Source organism: Polistes canadensis, unplaced genomic scaffold (assembly GCF_001313835.1).
Source record: "Polistes canadensis isolate GaletaPanama2010 unplaced genomic scaffold, ASM131383v1 scaffold_74, whole genome shotgun sequence".
Taxonomy (NCBI): Eukaryota; Metazoa; Arthropoda; class Insecta; order Hymenoptera; family Vespidae; genus Polistes; species Polistes canadensis.
In genome coordinates, this window is record NW_014569621.1 from 396,706 (window position 1) to 422,262 (window position 25,557).

Genomic DNA, 25,557 nt, shown 5'->3' on the forward strand with positions numbered 1-25,557 from the left:
TTGGAAGGAAATAAAAATGGAATGATAAAGAGATAAAGAAAGAGAGTTAAATGATATATATCTAATACGATCTCGGGACGTGAAAGTAATCGAAAAATTGATGATTCTGACGTAAGTTAACTGACTAGCGTTCAAAGTGTTTCCGAGAAAAAGAAAAATCGAGGAACATGCCATGAATACCATTTTTATCTAGTCCATTTTCGTCCTATCGACCTAACCAGCTTTCCTAGAAACAGGAAAACCCATTGTAAATGCTACAAATATTTTTCTCTTAAAAGAAATCTTTACTTTTCCATCAACTATATTTGTTAAGAATCAGAAAATCCAATATTAGAATTATAACACACTGTTTATTATTTTAATAATATTAACGATGTATAACGCTATCATTGTAACGTATATTATTTTAAAAAAATATGTGTTAAGAGAGATAGGGAAAATATTTATTCATAATAATTTCTTTCATAACGTTCACGACAATTTATTTGTTTAGAATTTTTCTTAACAACAACAAATTATATTTCTCATATTTCAGTCTTCAAACTGTTTCCTTTAAAAACATATTTTCTAAAAACAGCGTATAAACGTAAATTAATACCACAGAAATATCGGTGTTGTTGCTTTTAACGAAAATAAAATAAAATAAAAAGAAATAATAAAAAAAAAAGAAGAAAATAAATATAAAGAGAAAGAAAAATAAAAAGAATCAGTGTTTTTTACTCGTTAGGCTGGTAAGGGATGCGCGTAAACACGGTAAACGATCCGTAGGGTAATGGGAAGAGTAGCTGCGCAGCTACGCCGTACCGGCAAAGAGTGGGGTTAGACATGGGATAGACGGGGACTGATGGTGGTGGTGGGGTTTGGCACGATGCACTCCGGGACACGAGCGTTTGTCAGTCAGAATCAGTCGTTCGCCGGACGTGCGCCGGGTAGGGTGTACGGTGTATTTGTATATTATTATTTCTATACCACGCGATATTAAACGGTTTTTGTATTTCGATTAAAAGTTCGAAACGTGTCAACGGGATTCGTGCAAGAAAAACTTTCGTTATTCTCGTGGTGTTATTATGGTGGGGATAATGGATGGAGTGTTAAACGTTTCTCTCTCGTTAAATTAACTATTTGATAGAATATTATATGTATGTATATGTATATATTCATATGTATGTATATATGTGTTAGTAGAAAGCTAAATAGTAGTGCATTTGGATCACCTGTGTAAACAGTAGCGAACGTTTTTTTTTATGCATCCCCAAGCTTCGAAACATAAATTGTATCTCAACAAGAAAGAGAGAAAGAATAGAATATATGTGTATATATAGAGAGAGAGAGAGAGAAAGAAAGAAGATTATAAATAAATAATGACAGAAGAAATTCGCTTTTCTTATCTTAGCAAAACAACAATAGAATGAATGTTGTAAACGACCGATCAAGGGAAATTTCGAAAAACTGGTAAACTGTTATTGTTAAATTTCGTGGAAGAAAGCGAACGTAAATTAGTTTTCTTGAAGAACCGCGAAGAGAACGTTAATAATATAGAATAATAATAATAATAATAATAATAACGATGATGATGGTGATCATCGTCATCGAAGTCGAAGTGTAAAAGAAACCGACATATTATTATTGCGGGAGAGTTTGTCTCTCTTGAATAATATAATATAATATAATAAATAGGAGACGCGACACACTGTTGCAAAAGTGAACGACGGTGCCTTTTCGATCATCGAATTGTCGGCGCCTCGACCAATAAAGAACGTCGCCACCTTCTCCCCCTTTTTCTCTCTCTCTCTCTCTCTCTCTTTTCGTTCTTTACATGTGCTCTGTTATTTAGACGAAGAAAGAAGAAAAAGAAGTGGTCGAAAGGGAAGGAGGAAAGGGGAAGAAATCGAATGATTGGGAGAACTAAATTCGCATGAAATTTTGCTGATGTTGTTATTGTTGTTGTTGTTTGAACAAGCGATTCGAAATCGACGATAATTGTGACTCATGTGTGTGTCATAAAATTCTTTAATTTAATAAACGCGTGATTCTATTTCGCCTCTATTGGTTTTCTTTTTTTTTTTTTTTTCGTATCGCGTGCAGCGACGAGAAAAACGATGTTGACTATTGACTGAATATCATTTATTGTTTATCGTGTTGTGTGGGTTGGGTTGGGAGGAGGGAGAGGAAGAAGATCAGTGAAAAGTTTATCAAGAAAGAATAGGAGAAGGAAGAAAAGGTGGTGGAGATGATGATGGCGCCACAGGTGGTGGGTGTTCTGCTGAAGAAGCCGGGACAGCAGAACCACCCACGCATAACGTCCCTCGATCGACAGGAAACCAAAATTAGGGGTGAGTTTCCGTTTATTTTCTTTTCCTTTTCAGTTATGTTTTCTCTCAATGCGAAGAATTTTGTATTTATCGGGTATTCTAGGAGTTTCTCTATGGGATTCTCAATCCGAAATATTCGGTCGATATAACGCTCCGGCTATTCAAGTGAGATCAATTGGAGTATGCGTATATGTGTCTCCTATATATACGCGTGTGTTTAAACACGTATATATGTACGGGAGAGAGAGATAGAGAAAGATAGAGATAGAAATAGAGGACGAGTACGAGCTGCTTTCACTCGGCGTGCATTTTATGTTTTTTTTTTTGTACATTTCCAGTAATTTGTTCGTCGAGACAAAAAGTAGATGTCGCAGATGAAAAAACGATTAGCTCGGCGAAGCTGTATTTAACGCTTGTTTACTTTCTCTTTGATTTATTTATGTCAAATAGGTCAAGTCAGAATGAATGTTTTGAATGGATAGGTAATGGGAAGAGAATTTTTTAGAAAAATGCGTTAGACGAATAAAAACATCATTATCATGATAAGCATCAGCATCAGCATCATCAACCGAATGTCTCGCGTATATCGAGGAGCACAATTTTGTTATTCAATCTCGTTGCGGTTTATTAACCTAATCTTCCAACTGCCTGTTATTTTATTTGATCTATGTACTTTCGCTTTATCTGAGCACAATTAATTTCTAACCGCACGCGGATATCCTGATTGATAACCGCAACGAGAGAATACGATAGCCGAGGTTTGTATATTCGTTTCAAAAAGAAATGGTGTACCTACTATATCACTTTGGAGAACGCTTAACATTCTTTGACATAATGAGGATTCGAAAGGCCGAAATGCCATCGAGTTCGTCGATCCCTTCCATTTCGAGAAGGATCTCGTGTGTAAATGAATATCTTACAGACATTTCTAGATGAATTTTTAATAAGATAATGAGTTGACAAATTTTTGTTAAGTCCAATATAGAAACAATTTTTTGTTTTCTCAAACTCAATTTTATTTTGGTAGAAAAATAAATGTTCCTTTTTACGCGTTGACACTCAAAACTTTTCGACCAACCCCTTGTACGAGCGTCTCTGGATTCGATGAATAATTATTTTCTTAACGACCTATTATTTATTATTTAGATTACAAAATAAGAAAAAGAAACATGAATTATTTCAGATTATAAAAATGACATTTAAAGTTATTCGATAAATAGATTCAGATATAATACACAGTACAATTTTGATAGGCTAAAAGAGAAAGAGAAAAAATGGGGAAAATCGTATGTAAGCTAACTATCCGTTCACCGATTCACCGATTTACCGATCCTGACATTACCGACCCCGTGATTCATTCGATCCTGTTATTACGACATAATAGAGTTTTATCGACTCCTCTAACACAACATCTCTTTGAATTCTATTATTGTTACCGATATCACAGATTTTCCAATAATTCGATAGATTAGATTTAATACATATTAATTATCGATTAATCGTTTTTCTATTTGCGTACCAAGATTATAACCAACTCAAAGTCTTCAATAAGTCAATAAACTTCTAATTATGTCATACATGTAAAAGAGAGAGAGAAAGAGATAAAAACTACATAATATAATCAGAATAAGAGTCCACATCGGCTGATCATAATCTTCAAATCTCGAACGATATTTCTTCGACTTTAATTTTATCCATTGAAAGCGTACTTTAACCCTTAGAAGACGATCCTGCTACTTTGACATTTAAATATCATAGCGTTTCAACGATAGTAAGATCATCTCTCGAGCCCTCATCTCGTCAATGTTTTTAAGAAACCTTCCCTTTCACAAATTCCGTTGGAATTTTACAAAACAATTCAAGATCGATATTTTAATCCTATTGTAATTCATTTTAACAAGTAAGATCTTTCGGATATCCCCTCATCTCGTTAATGATTTTTAGGAAACCTTCCCTTTCAAAAATTACAAATTCTGTTTATTTTCCAAAAAAAAAGAAAAGGTGTTTAAAATCGATATGTTAATCCGATTGTAATCGTTTATTTTCTCTCTCTCTCTGTCTCTCTCTTTTTTTTCTTTGTTCATATCTTGCAACCTTTGAAAGGCCTTTTAAAGTCTCGTCTCGTTCGTCGCACACGATTGACAATTCGTGCTCCGTAATCCGGTATCTGGGCTACCGTGGTAACGGGATACTTTTATGCGGTTATCCAGCGGCTAGTGGAGGGTATGTAAGAGGTAAAGCTGGACATGAAAACGAGGCGACAAGCGGGAAATGTCTCTCGACGACGAGGTGAGAACCACCACGTTGGTTCTCGCCTCGACAGGGAGAGAGAAAGAGAGAGAGAGAGAGGGAGACACATCTTTTTTCTTATTTGTACATGTTCCTTATCTTTTTTCTTATATTTTCTTTTACTTGTCTTTTTGAAGTATCGATGTTGCTTACTTACGTACTTACATAGTAGCCCTGACACCTATCGTTATATTACCAACCATTCTTAATGTCATGTATCTCGACGTTTTGCTATTTTGCTATTAAACTTGTCGTCGAGACTCTTCGATTTTTTTTTTATTCTTTTTTTTTTCAGAATTATGGAATGATTTAATTAAACGCGTGTATAATAATTCGCGTTAAAAATTCGTTGTATTTTTGTTTGTAGATATTTTTCTAATCGTATTTGTTTAGATATATTTATATCGCAAATTTTGTTTATAAATTATAATCGAGTAGATACGCAGAGATGCATAATATCGATTTCTGCATGATTGATTTAAACGTAGCGAACGAGAAGCCTCGAGTTGATTTATAATCCCTCGTGGAAAGTATCTTGATAAGAAGATATATTTAAGTGGATTGGTTAACAGTAATCTTATTCCTTGGATACTAGAATTACGACTTTGTTTGACACCTATGCCATTCGAATACACAAATAATGAATCATATTACTGATAAACGTGGGTAGCTCGAAAAATTATCGTTAAAATTTAATCTGACTTATTCCGCCATCGTTGTTACTTCAAAATAATGAAGAAAATTCTAAGAGGCTTCCGAGAAATATGTCATATGCAGTTTCCGGTTAGATTAGCAACAACGTACCGAATGACCATAAACGTTCAAATATATCTTATTAGGATCGTTTTAATTTCGTAGCAAAAGTGGAGTACCTAAATACCATCGTTTTACCGCGCAGGTCAAGATACAGTAAAAGGAAAGCAGGTGAGCTGAGCCCATTAGTATAGCCGTGCTGGTTTTACTTACCGCCGCCTGTACCTGCCTTTTCACCCCGCAGATACGATTAATGCTAGCCAACCCTTTCACTTCTAACGGGTGAGCCCCGATTGACCTTAGATTTTACACTTGGTCGCACCTTCGGCTCGCCATCAACAAATTTCTGTCTCGTTCGTTCTTTTTTTCCGTTTTTTTTTTAACACTATTTTTATCGTATCCTTGAAATGTGTCTACTCAAGACACATGTCTTTTTTTAATAGATTTTATTTATTTATTAATATTATTGAACGTAAAAATAATGGTCATCTTTGTTTCGGTTTAAATGTAAAATATTCTTTATCATAAATCTTAATTGATCTTCGAAGAAAAAAAAAATTCGACATTGTCGTATAATTTTTATTACGAAAAAAAAAACAAAGAAAGAACAAATTGCGTGAGAAAGTTGATTCTTAAGCTTTTTTCTTTGTTTTGTTTTTTTTCTTTAACAAATAATAAAAATAGCTTGTCCAATAATCAACGTGTTTGTCCATCCGTTTCTACGATTGCAAAGTTCTTTGCATTATAATTCGATTCGTATAATTACAAGAACGAGAACTGCATAGAACCAGCCTGGATAAACGCTTGATTTTGTTCAACCAGGGAGATTAGAAGTTTTTGCTAGTAACCAAAGGAGCATATCATAAATCTAAGAGGTACAATTCTAAGGAAGAAATCCATAGGTTTCTTTACTTTCTAACGGATGCCTGTAACAACTGAGGTAGAACGTGTTGTAGTAGTTCGGTACGGTTAAAAAGGAAGAATAAAAATTGCGAGACGAGCAAGCAAGCAAGCAACAGCATCGAGAGAGACTACTACTCTTTCGCAAGTAAAACGACGAAGAATCGATGATGAAGAGAAAGAATAAGGAAGGAATTCGATGCTAAAAAGATATTAAATAAATTATCGAAGTTGCGATAACAGTTGGAAATAAACTAGGTAAAGAATAGAAAATCTCTCTTTCTCTCTCTCTTTCTCTTTCTTTCTTTTCTATTACCAATCGATCGACATTGTTTTACTGTTGCTTGCTCTCGCACAACCTTCTTATTCAGAAACCATGTAGAAGCACGTGTCGCGTTAAATTTGCATAATTTATCGTCAGCGCCAGCGCCAGTTTCATCGCGATACGCAAATGTGCTAACGCAAACAAGCGTGCGTACTACACCTATATCAACAAATTATATCTTTACGATAGAAATAAAAAGAAAAAGAAAACACACACACACACACACACACACACACACACATAAATAGAAAAGAACGATCGTATCGATTGTTGGATTTTTTGAAAAAGAAGTGCAGATTACAACCAAAAAAAAGAAAAAAAGTAAAAATAACGATGAGAGATGAAAGTATAATAATAAAAAAAAATAAATAAATATGTAATTTCCTTTAGAATATATCAGCGTGACTTTCTCGAACGATGCCACCGACGATCTATCTACCAGTGAGAATGAGGACTTTCGATTCCACTATTTCTTAACATTGCTAGTTTAAATCGGACATTTAATCGAGCGGAAATTCGTAATAGAAGTGAATTTGCTTCTTCTTCCGTGAACGAACGAACGAACGAACGAACTAGCAGCAGGTCGTCGGTGAATGATTTTCCACAGGATATCTTGTTCGAAAATAATAAGGGGAGAAAGGAAGAAAGAATGAAAGAAAGAAAGAAAGAAAGAAAGAAAAAGAGAGAAGATTCAAGTTGCACGAACTTTACCGCGTGTGCTCCAATTTCAGGGTCGAAGGGTGTTCCTTTAAAAGCCTTCTCTCATTCTCCCTCTCTTTCTCTCTGCCTTTCCCCTTGTTTCAACGATCGAAATTTTTTATCAACCTACTCGCCTTCTTTCTCTCTTCATATTTCATTTTATTTTAATTTTTTATTAATATTTTCTTTTTTTTTTGCTTTCTCCAACAAGTAGAATCGTTATCGCCTCCTTTTATATCTTCCCTCTCTTCTCCGATAATTTTTCGCGAAATTTGAGTCGTAGTTGAGTGAGACAGAAATAGATAATGTGTGTATGTGTATGTGTGTGCGTGAAAGAGAGAGAGGGCTAGGGGAAGAGAGAAAGAGAGAATATAAAAGAAGTCTTTGTGGCAGTGTGAGGGATATGGCGTCTCCGTAAATAGCTCATGGGACCCCCTCAAGAAGAGTGAGTGAGTGAGAGAGAGAGAGAGAAAGAAAAACAGACACAGCACACGAGTGTCATACTCAAATGGTGACACGAGCTTCACACTTTCGACGTAGATATATGCCCAAGGAGTGCCGATAAAACTGGATTTCAAGGTGCGAGGATGTTGCCACTAGAAGAAGAAGAAGAAGAAGAAGAAGAAGAGTAGAATCCTTTGGGAGGATTTTCTCATCTCGGAGATTCAATTTTATATTTTGATCGAAATTTCATTTTCTTTCAATTTATTTTTCCCCCGTTTTCTAATATCAGGTTGTTCGAAAAGTAATTACGAATTTTTGTTCCGTGTTCGATTTTGTTTTTTTCTATTTCAGCGGTAAATACAAAACGATTTTTTTTTTATATATATATTTAAAATCCGATACATTTTAAACGCGAACGATTTGATAAATTCGATTTCTCGTTTGATTCTCGCGCGTTGTTATCTCCGATATATTTTTCAAATATATGTTTGAAATAGAATTTATTTTTAAATTCAAACTCGGATCTACGAATTTAATCGTGTACCAGATCGTCTGATACGATCATCCTGGTCTAGTTTTCTCCTTGGGATTTAAATTTTACGAAAGGTATTCCAATGTTGTAAATAGGATCGAAAATTAAAGCACAGTATAGAATTAAGCACGCTTCGTAAGTACCATTGATGAAAACTAGCTACGACCGGGGATTATAAGATGTCCATGTAGATACGTTTCTACCCTGTTTGATCGTATACTTTGAACGTTTTTAAAGAGAGTGAAAGAGAAAGAAAGAGAGAGAGAGAGAGAGAGAAGCCCTTTTGATATGAAACCTCCTGAGAAATATAGTCCATGCTGGTAGCGAACGTTTAAAATGAATAATCCTCATACAGTCTCTCTCTCTCTCTCTATCTTTCTCTCTTTTTCTATTAAAGGTAAAATTAGAACAAGAGGATCTTCATCGTATTAGTCGTTTGCAAACGCGAATAAGCTTTCTCTTCAAACAACATGGATAAAAGATAAAGTTTGAAAATATCTGAAAAGATGTTTGAAATCCCTCGTAGAAAACTGTGTCCGTTGGATTCGATCGAAATATTATTTAATTTTTGTCTCTCTCTCTTTTTTTCTATCTTTCACTATTTCTTTAAATATATTCCTATCCTTCAATTGTGAATTAATTAAAATTTGCTCGCATCACATTCGAATCAAATTTTATCCGGCTTGAAAGGTCTAGAATTCGATCGCGATTGCCAAAACGAAATTCTTCCTCTCTTGATTGGCAATAATAATAATAATAATAATCTTACCTGATCGCATTCTACTTCTTCGATCGAGAGATTAATTATTATACTACTGTAATAGTTAGTCGTCCTCCTTCAAAGTCCAATTCGAGAATCTGGTTTTCGAGGAAAGTAATTGATTATCGAGATATCTCGAATAGATTTCTAGATATATAGATACGTAAGTATTTATACGTGTTTGTGTGTTAAGTTGCGTATTTCGTAGCTTTGCTTTGGCTATCGTAGTATGTGTATTATGGTATTTATGAACGTTTGCGAGTAGTATATATATGATATCCAAGTAATTTCTCGTATGAAAGAGAGCTCAATTCTCGATTAGGTGTATCTAATAGATTTTCTAACGAGCTGAAAGTATTCTCGAAAAATTATCTCGACTATAACGTTAACGCGATATATTTATTTTCTAATTTTTTATTTATTAATTATATCACAAACGTAACCTAATTTTTTATTATGTCTGTAATAAAATTGAATTGATTGTTTTAAGATCGTATAATTGGAATTTAGCAATACTTGTGTTTCCAAATTAAGAAATTTGGACGTCAACGATGATACTTTTGATCGATCAACGATAGTCACGATAAAGTGACTGACAAAAAATGTTAGATAGAAAATATGAGACAAATAAAAAAACAAAAGAAAAAGAAACAAGTGGTTTTTCTTGATCATTAACATATAAGGAAACATTGTACTGAAACCAATACGAATGTAAGATAGTTTTATATCAATATACAATACTTTAACAAGAATATATTATAAAAAAAATGAACATTTACATTTAACCAATATAAACAGATGGAATACATGCGAGATGTTCCGCTGGAATAGGTTAAACGCACGTCGACAATCTTTGTCGTGACTTAGGGTAGGTTCGTTGTCGTTCGATTCGAATCTCGGCCACAAACGAGACTCTGATCTTTGCCTTTCACTAAACGCTCGACAATCTTCTTTTACACGTATTTGGGATTCGAGCGCGTTCGAGCTTCTCGTGCCATTTACCATTTAAGATTATAAATCACGGATACGTTTGGCCACGCGTTTACTGCGTTCCTTCCTTCGAGTTTATAATATATAACATTCTACCTTCTATATCGATAAACTATAGTTACGATAATGTATGCATGTATACTCGATTGACAAAATTTACGAGGAAGACAATAAAAGTAAAAAAAAGAAATATAATAGAATAAGAGAATACGAGAGGATTCGATATCGAACCCTGTTGAAGATAAAATATATCCTTTACGTATATAAATTATGTTTGTATATACTTTGTTACAAATATTTGAAATAAAAATTGTGCCTAAGCTTCGTAAAACAATAGATTGTGAATCTTCATGAGTCTCAATATTATTTCGTTACTTTGAACATTTTGATCCTCTCTCTCTTAGATTATTATTATGATTTTATTTATTATATTTATATAGATAGTTTCTGTCACAATTGTCTTGGACTTTCTTTCAACGTTAACAATAAATTGACTTCACCCCACTCCTTTCTCTTCATTTTATTTTTCTTCATCTTCGTTTTCATTATGTTAAACATACATAACTATCATTAGAAACGATAAGAGACACGTAAACACATTTTCCCAACGTTTATCCATCATTTCTTTTTTTTTTTTCTCCGATCCTATCGACATCGTTCTGTCGCGTCCCCTTTAAGCCGGATTTCTAGGTAGTCAGATGTAAGTAAGAAAAGGATACAATATGATGATGAAGAAAAAGAAAAAGAAGATTCTGTAGAAGAGAATCGTGTAGAACAGCACGTCGAACCGGGTTCAACTCCGATTCCATCGACCGACAGACCGACAGACCGACAGACCAATCGACCAACCAACCAACCAACCAGTCTTCTTGTCGAGGGAAAAGCGGTTGTGAAAATGCGCTTCTTCTTCTTCTTTATCTTCTTTTTCTTCGTCGTAGTCGTAGTTGGAGTCGGAATCGTGCTCACCCGACATCACCAAGTGATCCAGGATCTACGAGAGATCCGAGGGACTCTCTCGTATGGAAGAGAACAGCAGCTACATTCTCGATTAGGTGTATCTAATAGATTTTCTAACGAGCAGAAAGTGTTCTCCAACTAAATCATCTCGATTAACTTACACGATTTTTCTTTTCTCATTTTATTTGTATATTTTTATTTTATTTATTCTTTAATATTTTTTAATCTAATGTTTTGTATTATATTATATGTTTGTAATATTATTAATATGTTAGGTATTATAAATGAAAGTTAGATTGTTAAAAAAATATTATGTAAATAGTGTTACAGTTTATTTGTTTTAAAAGAAGTATTAATATTAAACGTGTGAGATATTATTTATAGTTTCAGGATTTTCTTCTGAATAGTTCTGTTTCGTATTTGAAAAAATTCTCGTCGCGATATCACGTCGACTATGGTTTTTCTCGAGCTTTTCACCACTTAGAACCGGACATGGTTCTTCTCTCGAGCACGTGCGTTACTCCTCTCTCTCTCTTTTTTTCTTTCTTTCTTTTTTTCTTTCCTCATCTCTCCTTTCTTTTTTCATCATTGCGTATATATACATGCACAAATTAATTAGAGACGCTTGACAAGGAGTCTACGAGTCTTTCAAGTGGGCGCAATTAGACGCCCTCGTCTTGTCCGCTGGGCAAGTAGAAAAAGTGCGAAGAAAGTTCGTTGATACGAACGTTGCCAAGATCGCAAAAGATGGAAGGAGAAAGTATCCTCTTGGAACGAATTAAACGACCCGTCGGAAACTTTTCTTTCTTGCTTCTGCATCTCCTTTCTTTTTATATCACATACACAACAAACTTTTTAGACGATGTATATAAGGATACACGCGCATAAAACTTTTTAGACGATGTATATATATATATATACACGTGCACATAGATATGATATATGTAGAAAAATTTCATAAATGGTCGAAAAAGTAAGGACATTTACGAGTATACAACGTGTCGTCTTCTAAACGAAAGATGATTAAAAAGACCGCAAAGGGTAATTAAGAACGTACGCAGATACACACGTGACGATCATGTACAAAAAGCACGAAAAATGAAGGATCATCTATCTTTTAAAATGTGAGAGTACATGTCAGAACAATTATTCTTTCGACCAAATTTTCTTCCACTGACTGTACTCTCCAATGATTGGTTTAACTCTGTAGATGGGAAACATCTTGCATGTCAGGTCATTGGGTTGATAATGATAGAGGAGACACATGATAAAAGGGGGAACGTAAGAAGAAGAGAGAAAGGGAGAAAGAATAAGGGGGCGGGGGGGACTGTAAAAAAGAAACGTCCGAATTCATTTTGTACGAGGAGGATCCTCGTCGGGCGTGTCGTTATTGAACAGCTGATAGGAATATCGTATGCGTGTGTGTGTGTGTGTGTTATGTGGACAGGAAATGGTTTGAGAGAGAAAAAGAGAGAAAGATTATAACGGGTGTCTTATTTATATTCGTAAGAAATGAAAGACAGAACAAATGTCTGCTCACTTATATTCAATTTTATGATCTATAAAAATAATAATTTATTAACATTGCCGACTCGTTTTGATCAAGTGAGGTAAGAATAAATATAACCTTATATTCAAAATATTTTGTACAATGGATTTTTGTTTGAAATTTTTTCGATAGGAATGAATGACCCCTTCTTAAATATCACAAAGTTCGTTCACCTTTTCTCGATTATGAGAACGTGAAGAAAATCGTAAACGAAATGGACAAGCCTTGAAGAATCAAAGAGGAGTGAATAAAATCGAAAGCAAAAAGGGGGCAAAGTAAGGAAGATCCTGAAAGAAGATAGTTCACGGTTTTGATGACGAGAGAGTCAAAAGGTGGGGAAACAGCTGAATGGGTTCTCGTATGATGTATTCGATAAAAACAAAAAATAAAGAAAGGAATAAGATGCGAATGATCGGTGTGAACAAATTGTGGAATATAAAAAACTAATAAAATAAGATTGTAGATCAAATGTGTGTGACAGAAAATTTGTAGAAACGTCGAATGAAAAATGCAGAAAATAAAAACAAATCTTTTTGTAATATCCAACTATGCGATATTACTAATAGTTTGCGTTATTGATTAGGACACCAACTACGAATAATACAATATGATTTAAAATTAAATTAACTTTTTATATCGGAATCCTGAAAAGTACCGTTGCAGTCAATGTGTTAAAACGTAGAATATCTGTTTTCGACAATCGTTTTCATCGTAGTTAATTGGAAACGTTATATGGTGAGTAAGCAAGTGGCAACAACTGCTGCGTTTGATCGATATTTGCCAAAGCCTAAGTCTATCAGAAGGACCGAGATTTAAGTATTATCGTACGTGTTCCACTTTTTTCGTCGATTGTGTCGTCTTTATCGTCGAGGAAACGATTTTCTTCGTTCTTCGTTCTAATCCTACCTGATTTTTATCGTCCTCGTTCTCCACTATGTAATTACGAGAGCGAGAATATGTCGTTCCGTTATTGTTGTATACGTATATGTATCCACATATGTTTGTATTTATGTGTATACGTTATATGCATGCGATACAAAATTCAGTGGTAACGAGGAGCAATTTGAGTCTCTCACGACTACGTAGACTCACTTTGCGAATAAGACATTAAATTACCAAGGAGTATTATGTTATTAGCAAGATGAGAGCATAAGCGCATAACACGCGGCGTGTTACACATAACGAAACGCGCGGTGGGGAGAAAAAAAATAAATATTATAAAATAAAAGGAAAGAAATGATAAAAAAAAAAGAAAAGGGACCACTTTTTCTCTCGCTTGGTCTCGTAAATGTACAAGTTACTAACACACACACATACATATATATATATATATATATTTACTTACATATACATACTTACGTTGAAAACTGGAATGATTCCGATAACGAGGCAGCCACCTTCGATGCAACTCATGCTCGTTATATTTCAGCAAGACTGCACGCTCTCCTATCCAACCGCTAGCCAGACTTTTTTTGTGGGTTAACTAAGCGGCCATTCGCCGCTATACAAGTCGAGGATAAGTAGAACGATCCATGAATCTCCACCTGTACGTTCTTCTTCTTCTTCTTCTTCTTCCGTCTCTCCTTCCGTTCGTTTATTCCTTACTTAGTTAAATAGTTAGTTAGTTAGTTAGTTTGGTCTTTTAGTCTAGTTACTTTTATTAAACATGCACCTTTAATAGACCTACATTCTTCGTGAATTTCAGTAGAATATATTTTTTATTCGACAAAAATAATATCAAACGATTACTTACAATGAATTATCTTTTTTACGCGATCGTTCCGAATTTCTTAATAATTATTCTTGTTATTTAATTCCTAAAAAAAAAAATGTTAATATATAATAAAATATTAATTGGGTAAGTTATCAAAGACTTTCATACTAATAGAAATAATCAGATTCATCCAAAAATATATGTATATATAAATTTCTGGCGCGTTAAATAACATAATCGAAGTAGCATGACGCAAACGGAATCGAGAATTGATAGAGAAGAGGAATTCAACCCACTTTAAACTGTGATCCCCGATTTATTATGAATTCTAATGCGTCTTTTCTATCTCTCTCTCTCTCACTATTTCTCTTTCTCTTTCTTCGTCTATCATAAGTTAAATCATTGCAATGGTCGTCCCGATTTGTGGTTGAGACGTATCGCGTTGACCCAGAACTATCGTCTCGCGTTTCTATCGTCTAATATCGTCGAACATCATCGTCTTATGGATGAACGATCGTTAGAAAAATAAAGAAACGAGATAAACCAAGCTAGCCAACCTTAATCCGTATAATGATTACGTATTCCTTTTACATTATTTTTGACTTATGTCTTTTTCCTTCTTTTTTTTTCTTTTTTTTGTCGAGATAAGCTCTTATCTATTGCCTTGGTAAACGCGAATAATGATCGAAGGTCGAATTTTATCTGCCAATAATTTTTTTTCTATTCTTCTTCATTATTTACGATAAAAGTAGGAGACAGAAAGACAGAGATAGAGATAGATATATACAGTTTGGTTTTCTCGTTGTCTCTCTCTCTTTCTCTCTCTGGAGTATTAAAATTGATGGCACTCCTCGTCGGAAGTTTCAACCTTCTCGGCGCCTTCTTTTTCAAAACCAGCCTATCTCTTTCTCTCTTTGCTGCAGGAACTGGTCTTTTCTCATAGTCTTGTAGAAAAATTTTCTTGCTCTATCTCTTTCTCTTTCTCTTTCTCTTTCTCTTTCTCTTTTTCTCTCTCTTTCTTTCTTTTGACACGCATGCATTGACACTCGGTGTAACATCGTTGCAAGAACGACACTGACGTCAGAAGGTATGATGAACCGACAGGATGTCTGGACGGATTCTGTGAGAAAGTTCTCAGATAACGCGAGGGATGTTTCCTTGGATATAGGGGGAGAGGGTCAATATATTATATTTTCTTCATTATTTTTTCTATTACAAATCGATCTGTATTACACTTCGACAGCTTTTCTTCAACAGGTTCATTTAGTTTTGATTTGTTTTTTATTTTTCTTGAATAAGAAATGCGTTGACAAGATATTTCTATTGGAATATCGAGAAAAAGGTGCCAGCTGTAACTAATGATTTTTCGAAAAGAAGAATGAATAGAGAAAGAGAGAGAGTGAGAGAGAGAGAGAGAGAGAGAGAGAGAGAGAGAGAGAGAGAGAAGAAAAGAAAGAAAGAAAGAAAGAAAGAAAGAAAGAAAGAAAAAAGAGGTAAAAGAAGAAACAATTTGTATGAAGGTTTCGAGCATGGTAGGCAAATCATGCATCTTCTGACGCCCTGGCTTTCATTATCCAAAGAGGTGTGTTACGTGCGTGTAACCCTTGTGTAATAATTGCAAGAAAGCAAGGCGGTTGCAGCTGCTGCATCATTTCAAAGTCCTTTTTAATCTCTGTAGTAGTATTTTTCCGTATATATGTATGCGTGTGTATGCGTGTGCCCGCATGACGAAGGAAAAAAAATGCATTTTGTCGATTCTCGTCGATATGGGCTCATAGCAACCCTTTTTTTTTTTTATAGAACATACCATTCGTAATTTCAAGGAACCGTGGCGAGTCCCCATCGGAATGGAAAAAGCAACACAACCCCTTGGGTGGTATAGCCAGTAACTTTTAAAAAAGGGAGAGGGAGGGTAGGGTAAGGTACGCAATATCGTACACGCCCACAGCTAACTTCCTTCTTCTCTAATCGTTGTTTCTTGCGATAAATCGTTTCTCCAACGGTCACGGGTATCCAACAGTTTCCATCCGTCAATTAGGTGTTTCCGAAACTCGCAGCCCTAATTCTCGCATCGGGTTACACCCCGCCTCGGGGCTCGTTTTTTCTTCATCCTGCAAAACGATATCGAGTGAAAGCAATTCGAAAAGAACCTGTGGAGAAAATTAGGTTTCCTGTAGAATGGTCCAGTCAATTCCGTTAGTTGTGTTACCTCAATTTTTCGATATTATTATTTTGCGTCGTTAACCAACGACAATTCGTATTTTAATGATTCAAAAAGTATCCAGGTTTCGTCCCGTTTAATAATAAAAGTCGAGTGGTGCTTTACCACTAGGCGGTAAGTTGGCATCGTTAAAACCGGTGGGACAATTAATTTTTTCAATGGAAGGAGTTACGAAGCCGTTCTTCTCTTTATCGTACACACATCTTTCTTTCTTTTTTTTTTTTTTTTCTTTTTTATATTATTTCCTTCTCTAGAAGGAGTAGGGTTGTTGCTGCTCCTTCTCGAATCAAGGGGCAAAATCGACGGTAATGGCGGTAGCAACCCTTTGACCAGCTGTGTTCCCCCGTACAATGCTAGTCAACGAAAAATCACGCGACAATGTTATCTCGATCTGCTTCGCCTTTTTTTAGGGTCGTGCCTAGATTGAATTGTCAACGAAAAATCTCGTTTCAAATCTCTCTCCCTCTCTCTCTCGTAGCGCCACTTTTTCCATCCTCATAAATATCACGATCGGAAAGGAATTTCTCCTTCGAATATGATTTCATTGAATTCGATCGATATGATTGTCATAATCGAAGATGCTTAACGATTGTGTATACATAACAAGTTTACCACGCGCAAATGATTCATGTAATAACAATCTTTAACATGCTCGACCACACTTGGTCGACACAAGAATGGAATTCTTGACAAACGCCATTGTACTTTAGGTACTCTCGACAAAGACACCAGCGTGCGTTTGGCTTTCTCGAAAAAGCAAACAAGCTCGACCCTTTTCATAGCTCACTGTGTAGAGTTTTTAATCCCAGGGAAGAGAGAACCAATGAGGGACTCTCCGCTATGCCATTTTGGTCAGTAATACGAAAAAGAAAACGAAGGGTTGGCAGGGAGGATGCTAAACCGGTCCCTTTTACTACACTGTTTCTTCTTCCGCGAATTCTTTCTTTCTTTCTTTTTATTTACCTATCTTCTTTCTGTCTGTTCCTCTCTCTTTATTTCTCTCTCGTTACTTCAATTTGATTTCCATTAGACTGATGCACTGTTTACTCAGCTCGGTTTCTCTTTTTTTCGTGAGGTAAGACGCGGAACTAGATGAAGAAGAGGAACAAGGAAACTAAAAAGGCAAACGGTGAATTATGCTAAAAGGGTAACCAAAAAGGGATGGAAAAAACGAGTCGGAGGGAAAATAATTTATTTCCCTGTCTTCTTTTTACCTCTCTTTCTCTTCCTCTCTTTCTCTTCCTCTCTTTCTCTCTCTCTCTTTCTCTCTTTGAACTTTCACTCTCCTACCCTTCCGATCTTCCTTCACGTTTAGTATAACGAACCAGCGGAAAATCGTAATCACCGACGAAAGACACACACCTTACCTACGACTACGACTACAACAACAACTACTACTACTATACTACTATACTACTATGCAACAATGTTGCTAGGAAGCATCAAAGTTCGCACCCTTTTCTCACGCGGTATGCTCACCGTGAAGAGGATTCGTTCTATGTTCGAAGGGACTCCGTTGTAGGTAAGGGTTACGTTTCAACATTTTAACGTCGATACATCTTCTCTCTCTCTCCGTCCTCTTATCGATTTTTCCATTTCGAAAAAAACAAAACGAAAAAATATGATCCTGATCTAACCCGTTGCGTTGCGTTGAGTTGGGTCTTAAAAGCAAATGATTTTTTAATATATTTTACGAGACACCAGTTTGGATTATCTCATATCTTTCGAGAAACCTATTGAAAATAATTTACTTATATTTCGTTTTATCTCTATGAAAATTTCTTTGACTACCAAGAAATTCGACTCGTAGAACGTGAGATTTTTATCGAACGACTTGTCACCCAAAGTCACGTTCCAAAGATCTGATTTATGAGATCTGAATGATAATAGAAACGGATCGCAGTCCGTGCTTGTCATCCATCCTTTTTCTTTTTTCTAATCGTCATTTCATCCATCACTTTCTCCAACTCTTATAGATAAATATGATTTAAAAATTTGTTCCACCGCAATAGAAATAATTTTCATTTCGAATTCGTTTCGATTAACCTAACAGCAGTGAAATCGATTTTTTTACGGTTAATCTTAAATTCAAACAACGTTTTTATCCTTCGTGAAAATATATTTTATCCATTTGTCTAACTTTGAACGTAGTAAAATTCGTTAAGTTGATTTAGGGGGAGGGTAAAGAAGTATGACAGGAGAGAAAAATCAGTTAATTCTAATCCTTCTGTTACTACTGGTATAAGCCAACCAACGTCAACAGCAAAAGCAACAGGAGAAGGCAGTAATGGCGTGCTGTTTGTATGGAAATTTACCGGTCGGAAAATGACCGCGTCTAAAGGCTCCTATATAACTAACCTCTTCTCTCGTTCCCTTCGTCCTGTTTGATTCTCTTGCCTTTCATTTTTTTTTCTTCCAGGTAATTTGCCCTGCAAATTATCACGGAGAAAGATCGGTGGTCTCCGAGGAGAAAAGGAAAAAAGGGAACTTGGATGGACCGTTGAAAAAAAAAAAGAACGAAGAGAATTTCCACGGGTTGTTTTTTACTTCTTTTTTTTTTACTCTTCAGACTGAAAAAATAAGATATCTTTTTCCCTCGACTCTCGTGGAAGACAAATTTGTACCCAAAGATTAGCATCTTCTTCGAAGGGTGATCTAGAGATTAAAAATATCTGATATCTTAAGTGTAAAAGAGATTTCTCAATATAAAGTCACCTAGATTTGTTATTTTTCTTACTTATCGTCAGATTGATTCGTCATTTAATTTTATTTCTGAAAATCATACAAATACAATAAATGGCATCATGAGACTTTTGATGTCTTTTTTATACTATAAAAATAAGTATAAGTTGCCAAATTATTAGGGAAGAAAAAAATTATCCACAATACCGTCCTCCCATTTAATTTGTTGATATTTAAAACATAATTGACGTCCCGTTAAAATTTAAGCTTCTCTAAGGATGATCTAATGCATCATCACGAAGAGGAAACGAGAGATCTTTGAGAGAGTTTATGCATATTATACTCGTTAATTGTTTCTTTAGTACAGCGAAACGAGCTTGGCCGAGGAAATAATAAGGTGCCGCTTCCTTAATTAAAGCCAACTAACTGTTCTCCGTTGCATAATCATCGTCTCTTGATTATTTTGCATCTAGCTTAGACGAATATATGAGATTTATTGTAACATTGTAATATATTAAATACTATACTATGTGATGATATTACCAAACAAAATTTTTATCATTAATTCTTAGTTACAATATAGTTATGAAAACAATCTTAAGATTTTTCTTTGTAAACATCCATTCGATTCCCACGAGTAAAACATAATCCTAAGTCATGTGTGGTATATTATTATCATCATTATTCGTTATCATTATTATCGAAATAATTAGAATTGTTTGAACACGGGCAAGTGTTTAACGGAAATAATGACTTCCTAAGTAGGATCAGTGCAACCACAAATGATGATGTTTCCTGTTTCTAAGGAAAAGAAAAAATAAATATATATATAAATAGGAAAATACCACGAGAAGAATATGAATCAGCTTGAATTTAGAAAGAATTTTTAGACGGTACGTTTCATCTTTTTTTTTTTCTTACCTTAGATTCGAAAAAAAATTATTACAAAACACACCCCCGCAGAGTCGGTCAGATGTCCTATTGCAAATTAATACAAACGATGTGACCACGAAACCTTGAAAAATATTTTCTATGCTTCTGTCGTGTCCAACCTTCGAAAAGAAATATTACAATTGGAACGTGACAAACGATACTTATTGTATTTTTTTTATACGAACGTCACCAGACAGATGCACATTTCTTCAAGGTTTTTTTGTTACTTTGAATTAAATGGGAAATACTATTATTGGAAAATATTTAGGACGCGTGTCAATGCATTTTAATCGTGTTTAATTGATTCTATTCTTTTTATACCATTCAAACAGGAATTCTCAAATTATACGTAAGAATATAATTTGACCGCGTATTAACAACAAAAAAGAAACCACAAATTCGTAGCAATGAAATGACACAATGTTTAATTATACAAATAGACAAATCTTTAACGAATATTTACTATTTTATAAGATTCTCCAACTTGTGTTGGTGGTCAGATTACATCGATATTGCGAATAATTTTTCAATTAATTAACGAAATTGTTTAATTTTGTCGATCGATTATAAATTAATTTTTTACAAGTGATTTCTTTGTATAAAAAAAAGAAAAAAAAACCAACTATCCAATAACGTCTTAAGGGAGAGGGATGGGATCATTTGATTTGACCAATCCTAACGATCGATACTTAATGCCTCGATTATTATATCCAAGGAAGAAAAGTTGATGGTATTCTCAATGAACTATACGGTGGCACTTGGTTCGCGTATTTCCTTTTCTTCCTTTCTTACTTTATATATATATATATATTTTCTTTCTTTTTCTGTTCGGAGGATTGAAAGGTAAAATTGCCAGCTGGTACTTGGCCGCCCCACACGTCAGTTCTACGGGACTCCTGCTGCAACCATTGTTTCGTTGAGGCATAATACGCGCTCGTTTCGTTTTGTACAAGCGCACCAACCGAGGGAAAAAAAAAAAAAGAAAAAGTTGAAAAAAGAAAAAACAAACAAAAAAAATGCGACGAATCGAGTCGGTCGCACGATCGATCGACGCTCCAAAGAAAAACGTCCTCCTCCTTCTCTTCCAGTTAAAACTGAGAGACCATATATATATATAGGTACTACTATTCCTTGAGTGGACTCCAGAGAATTACCTTTCGACGATTACCTCGTAAGCTTTTTTCTTTCTCTTTTCTTTTTTCTTTTTTTTTTACTCGACCAATAGAGAAAGAAGAAACCGGTAGCTGTCGAGAAACCGGTGACTACTTTCTTGCTTTATTCTCTAAGAAAATTTGCCTCTTTTTCTTTTTTCTTTTTATGCACGCTCATACCCAATCGAAGTATGTATTTCTAACGCTGATCTTTTAAAAATCGAATTCACATTTTTATAGAAATAGAATAGATTCCTAATTTTCTTCTTTCCTCTCGGTCTTAATTTAACGATCAACAAAATGATCGGGAATTAATTAATTTCGTAATATCGTGTAACATCTTTTATTTAAATCTTAACGCGTTGACCATCAAGTTGCATGTTCGATTAGTGTAAAGAAATTGATACACGTGGTATACGCAAAATAGAACAATTTGTTTTTTTTTAATTATTCACGCAGAAGAAAAGTATTATTTAAAAAAAAACAAAAAAGTACATTTAAGAATGATTTAAATAAAGTTAATTGATGAAGAAAATGGATGATCGTCGTTTTCCTAACGATTTAAGTTCTAAAGAAAAATTTATAAGAGCGATGGAAACGCCTAGAAAGTAGAAACGATGAGGGGGTGGGGGGTGGGGTGGAAAAGGAAGGCAAGGATTTCTTATTGAAAGATTAATGATCCCCGACTAACGTACGACCTTCGCCAGGGAAGAAACATTAATTCCAGAAACGTGGTACGTCCGTAGAATAAAAAGTTGCAATCTCGTTTCTTCGATAAATCCTTCGAATCCTTCGAAAAGGAGAAAGATACATATACTAAATAAATATATAATAATACATACTTACCTGTATTTATTATCTGATTATTTAATCAATCAAGATCAAGATCAATGAGATAAAAACCATGCGTTATTTTTTATGCTTCGATTTTGTTCCAAATTCTTCAGTATCCACCGAATCTTTCTTCTCAACGGTATTCTGCTAACTACCGGAAATGCTATTACCGTTGGCCTTGACCATAAAAGGACAACGAAAAATTGGAGGGTAAGGTGAGATTTCAACGTTTAAATGCCGATTGAATATTAAAAGTGATCGAGTAATTTTGTGCCGGGAAAAAGAAGAAAATCTTTCCAACCCTCGAAGAACGGATCTTGATAATTTTTAAAGTAAATACTACCCTTGTATACTGTACTATACCTCCCTACATTGTTATTTTTCACCACAGTTTCCGGGGAAGAATTCTTTGTAGATTCGTGATCGTCGATCATCGCTTTTGATCTTTCTTTTTCTCTTACATTTTATTTTATTTTACACTTTTTTTTTGATTGAAAGAGAAGGAGGGGATCAAAATCTTTCCACGTTGAACGTTGAACCGTTTTCTTCCCTTTTTTTCTTTCCTTCCTTTTTCTTCTTTTTCTTCTTCTTTTTTCTCATCCTCATAGAGGAATAATTTTTTTTTCTGTATGTGTGCGTTACATCGAAATCGCAACAAATTGTTGTCATCGAAGATATTTTCCTATTTACGATTTCTCGTATAAAATTGTTAAGAGTCATCGTAATTTGATTTGTCAAACGTTTAATAGAAAACGAAATTGAACATTATTCAATGAGACACGCTCTCGCTTTTCTAACAAACATATTTACGGATTTCCCCGTTTTCTAAAATTAATCTAATTCCAAATCACCGTTTTGACGTTCTCTTTCTCTAAAATGAAAATAAAAAACTAATTTGACGTTTCTTGCGAGTCACGAAATGTTCATCAATAGATAATCGATTTACACATATCTACAGATTGTCTTGAAACAATTGAACAATTCAACAACCCAATAAAAATATTAATTATTTTCTATTTTTTTCTATTTGTGAAAGAGATCAATCTTCGTTTACAGTTACAAATACGAACCCGATAATTTAACTAATCCGAATGTTTGTTGAAGAAAAATTTCTAATTTCACAAGTAGGACGTTACAACACCCAATAGTTTAAACGCTTGTTTAAATACGTATTATTTATCTTCCGAAGAAGGAAGTAATAAGAAACTCTTACCAAGATATATCTCGTTTATATCGACAAATTTCCATGGTAAGTATATAAAGATCGTATTTTCCCACGGGGTGGGATAAATGATGTTTATCCGTTCGCTAGTTCACATCTTGGTTGAATGAGAAATTTCGTAGCGTTCAATTAAGCGATTTTGTCGGATGCGTCGTTCTAACTTACATTAGACGTTCCTTTAAAAGATAGTTTGAGTATATTCGAGAAAGGCTTGAGGAAATACATGTAACCGAGAGAGAGAGAGAGAGAGAGAGAGAGAGAGAGAGAGAGAGGAGAGTATCTCACTAAATGAATGCTTTCTCTGTTTCTCTCTCTCCCTCTTTTCCCTCCTCACCCCCCTGTCCATTCTATCTATCTCAGCGTTAATCTTCTCGCCTTTCTTCGAGGTTCTATATCTCCTAGCCACCGGCAATTTCAGTCGAACGGAATAAAAGAAGAAGAAAAAAGAAGAAGAAGAAGAAGAAGACTTTCTTGATAATGTCCGTGAACAACGTTATGATGCGCTAACCCGAGAATGAATTTGAAATAAGAACACTGAGATAATAAAAAATATTTTCTTTTGGTCTTGTGCTCGTGTATATATGTGTGTGTGGTCTTTTTTTCTTCTTCTTCTTTTGATTAGGTTACCCGAAGAGAGAGAGAAACGGTTTTATCTGTCTCTCTCAGTCTTCTTCTTATCTCTGTTTTTACTTACTCTTTGCAAGGTGTCTCACGCATAATACAAGAAGTTTGTATGCGTAGCAACGAGCTTTGGTCTCTTCGATAGAACGCATCTGCACAATGCTTGTCGTTTATTCGTACAAGGGGTGCTAAAATGTGTAAGAGAGAGAGAGAGAGAGAGAGAGAGAGAGAGAGAGAGAGAAAGAAAGAAATAGAAAAGGAGGGAAGGGGGAGGGAGGGAGGGGTTTTAGAGGGATCCAAAGCGAGATAATAATAAATGACTCGCGTGAAGACGACGAATGCGCGATTTACATGAGAAGATTGATGACCGCGAGAAAAAAGGGGATGCTTGGAGTTTCTCTCTCTCTCTCTCTCTCTCTCACACACACACACGTATACTCACTCTGTATCTTCGTTGACTGGATTATTCTGTAACCCTCTTTTTTCTTTTTATTTTTTTATTTTTGTTTGCATATCTTAATTTTGTGAATTTACTGTGACACTGTGTATCTGTATCTAAGTGTTTATATGTGTATGTGTATTCTTTTTTCTTTTATTTTCTATTTCTCTTTACCACTTTTATCTTTCAATGTGATCAGAAATAGTAATCTAGTAAAATTTATTGTGATAGACTATAATTATTGAGCCATTAAACATAAAATGTTCGATTTCGAATTGAAAGTAATCGGAATAATCGAGAACGTTTCATATTTAATGATTTAATAGATACGATTAGACGAAACGGTGATGGTAATAAAAAAGGAAAAAGAAAATAAAATAAAAAAGAAGCGCACCTTAATCGAGTCGCTCTCTATTTTCGTCATTTTGGTTTTCTATTAGCTTCGACAATACACAGACGGTGACTCCACTGACCTACTTTTTAGTTCCTAAGCGAACAAATCTACCGGGTGTCTACGAGTGCCTTTGACCTTTTCCGAACGATCGATCCCATAGATAGAAGATCTTTTATCTTTTTTTATTTTTGTTTCTCGTCCCCTTCTGTCAAAAAATGGAGGGTAAAATAGAAAGAGAAAAAGATAGAGGGAGAGAGAGAGAGAGAGAGATGTCTACTTTTATTGTCCATCTTCTCGATCGACCAGAAATTTGACGATCGACCGGACAAAATTGCAAGGAACATTTAAAGGGCAAAAAGGGAAGATTGAAATGTGACGTACGCAAAGTTTAGGGGTTGGTCGTGGTTTATAGTCTCGTAAAACGAGAGAAATGAAATCGAGAAGAAAATGATTCTATTGCGTTAGGTTTTGAAAGATACATATTCTTTAACGTTCACGTAGAACGAGGTCAACAACGTCGATAACGAGTTTCGTGCGAGTCTTGCAACATTGTTCCGTTTCAACGGGGTAAAACGGCACAAAAACGCTCCCTCGTGGTACTGCGTCTGCCTAACGGTTTCAAACACTGCGTAATTATCACTAACGAACGGTTTGTTTCGACTGTTCTAACGACGATTAAATACCTGACAAGTTTTAAACACCGTTTGTAAAATTCTATCCTTGTTTTTTGTTCATCAAATTTTTCTAAGTGATGCTAATGCTATTTTATGTTATTCGTTAGATCGTTGAGAAAAATCATTTCTTCATTATTCTGAGATTCGCATAAAAGATTTTAA

At 34.8% G+C, this 25,557-nt stretch overlaps 1 protein-coding gene across 3 annotated transcripts in view; it reads left to right on the plus strand.

The window, feature by feature from the left end:
• Positions 1-884: 884 nt before the first annotated feature.
• LOC106786433 (hybrid signal transduction histidine kinase L-like) overlaps positions 885-25,557 on the plus strand; it is a 38,449-nt gene continuing 13,776 nt past the window's right edge. Inside the window, exons 1-2 of one of the 3 annotated variants that reach the window (XM_014747823.1) lie at positions 885-1,452; positions 1,835-2,333. In XM_014747823.1, the coding sequence (XP_014603309.1) occupies positions 2,231-2,333 (103 nt within the window). In that variant the 5' untranslated portion in view covers positions 885-1,452; positions 1,835-2,230. Of the gene's footprint in view, positions 1,453-1,834; positions 2,334-17,525; positions 17,968-25,557 lie in introns of those variants that run through there. The other 2 variants (XM_014747824.1, XM_014747825.1) reach the window with 2 other exon arrangements.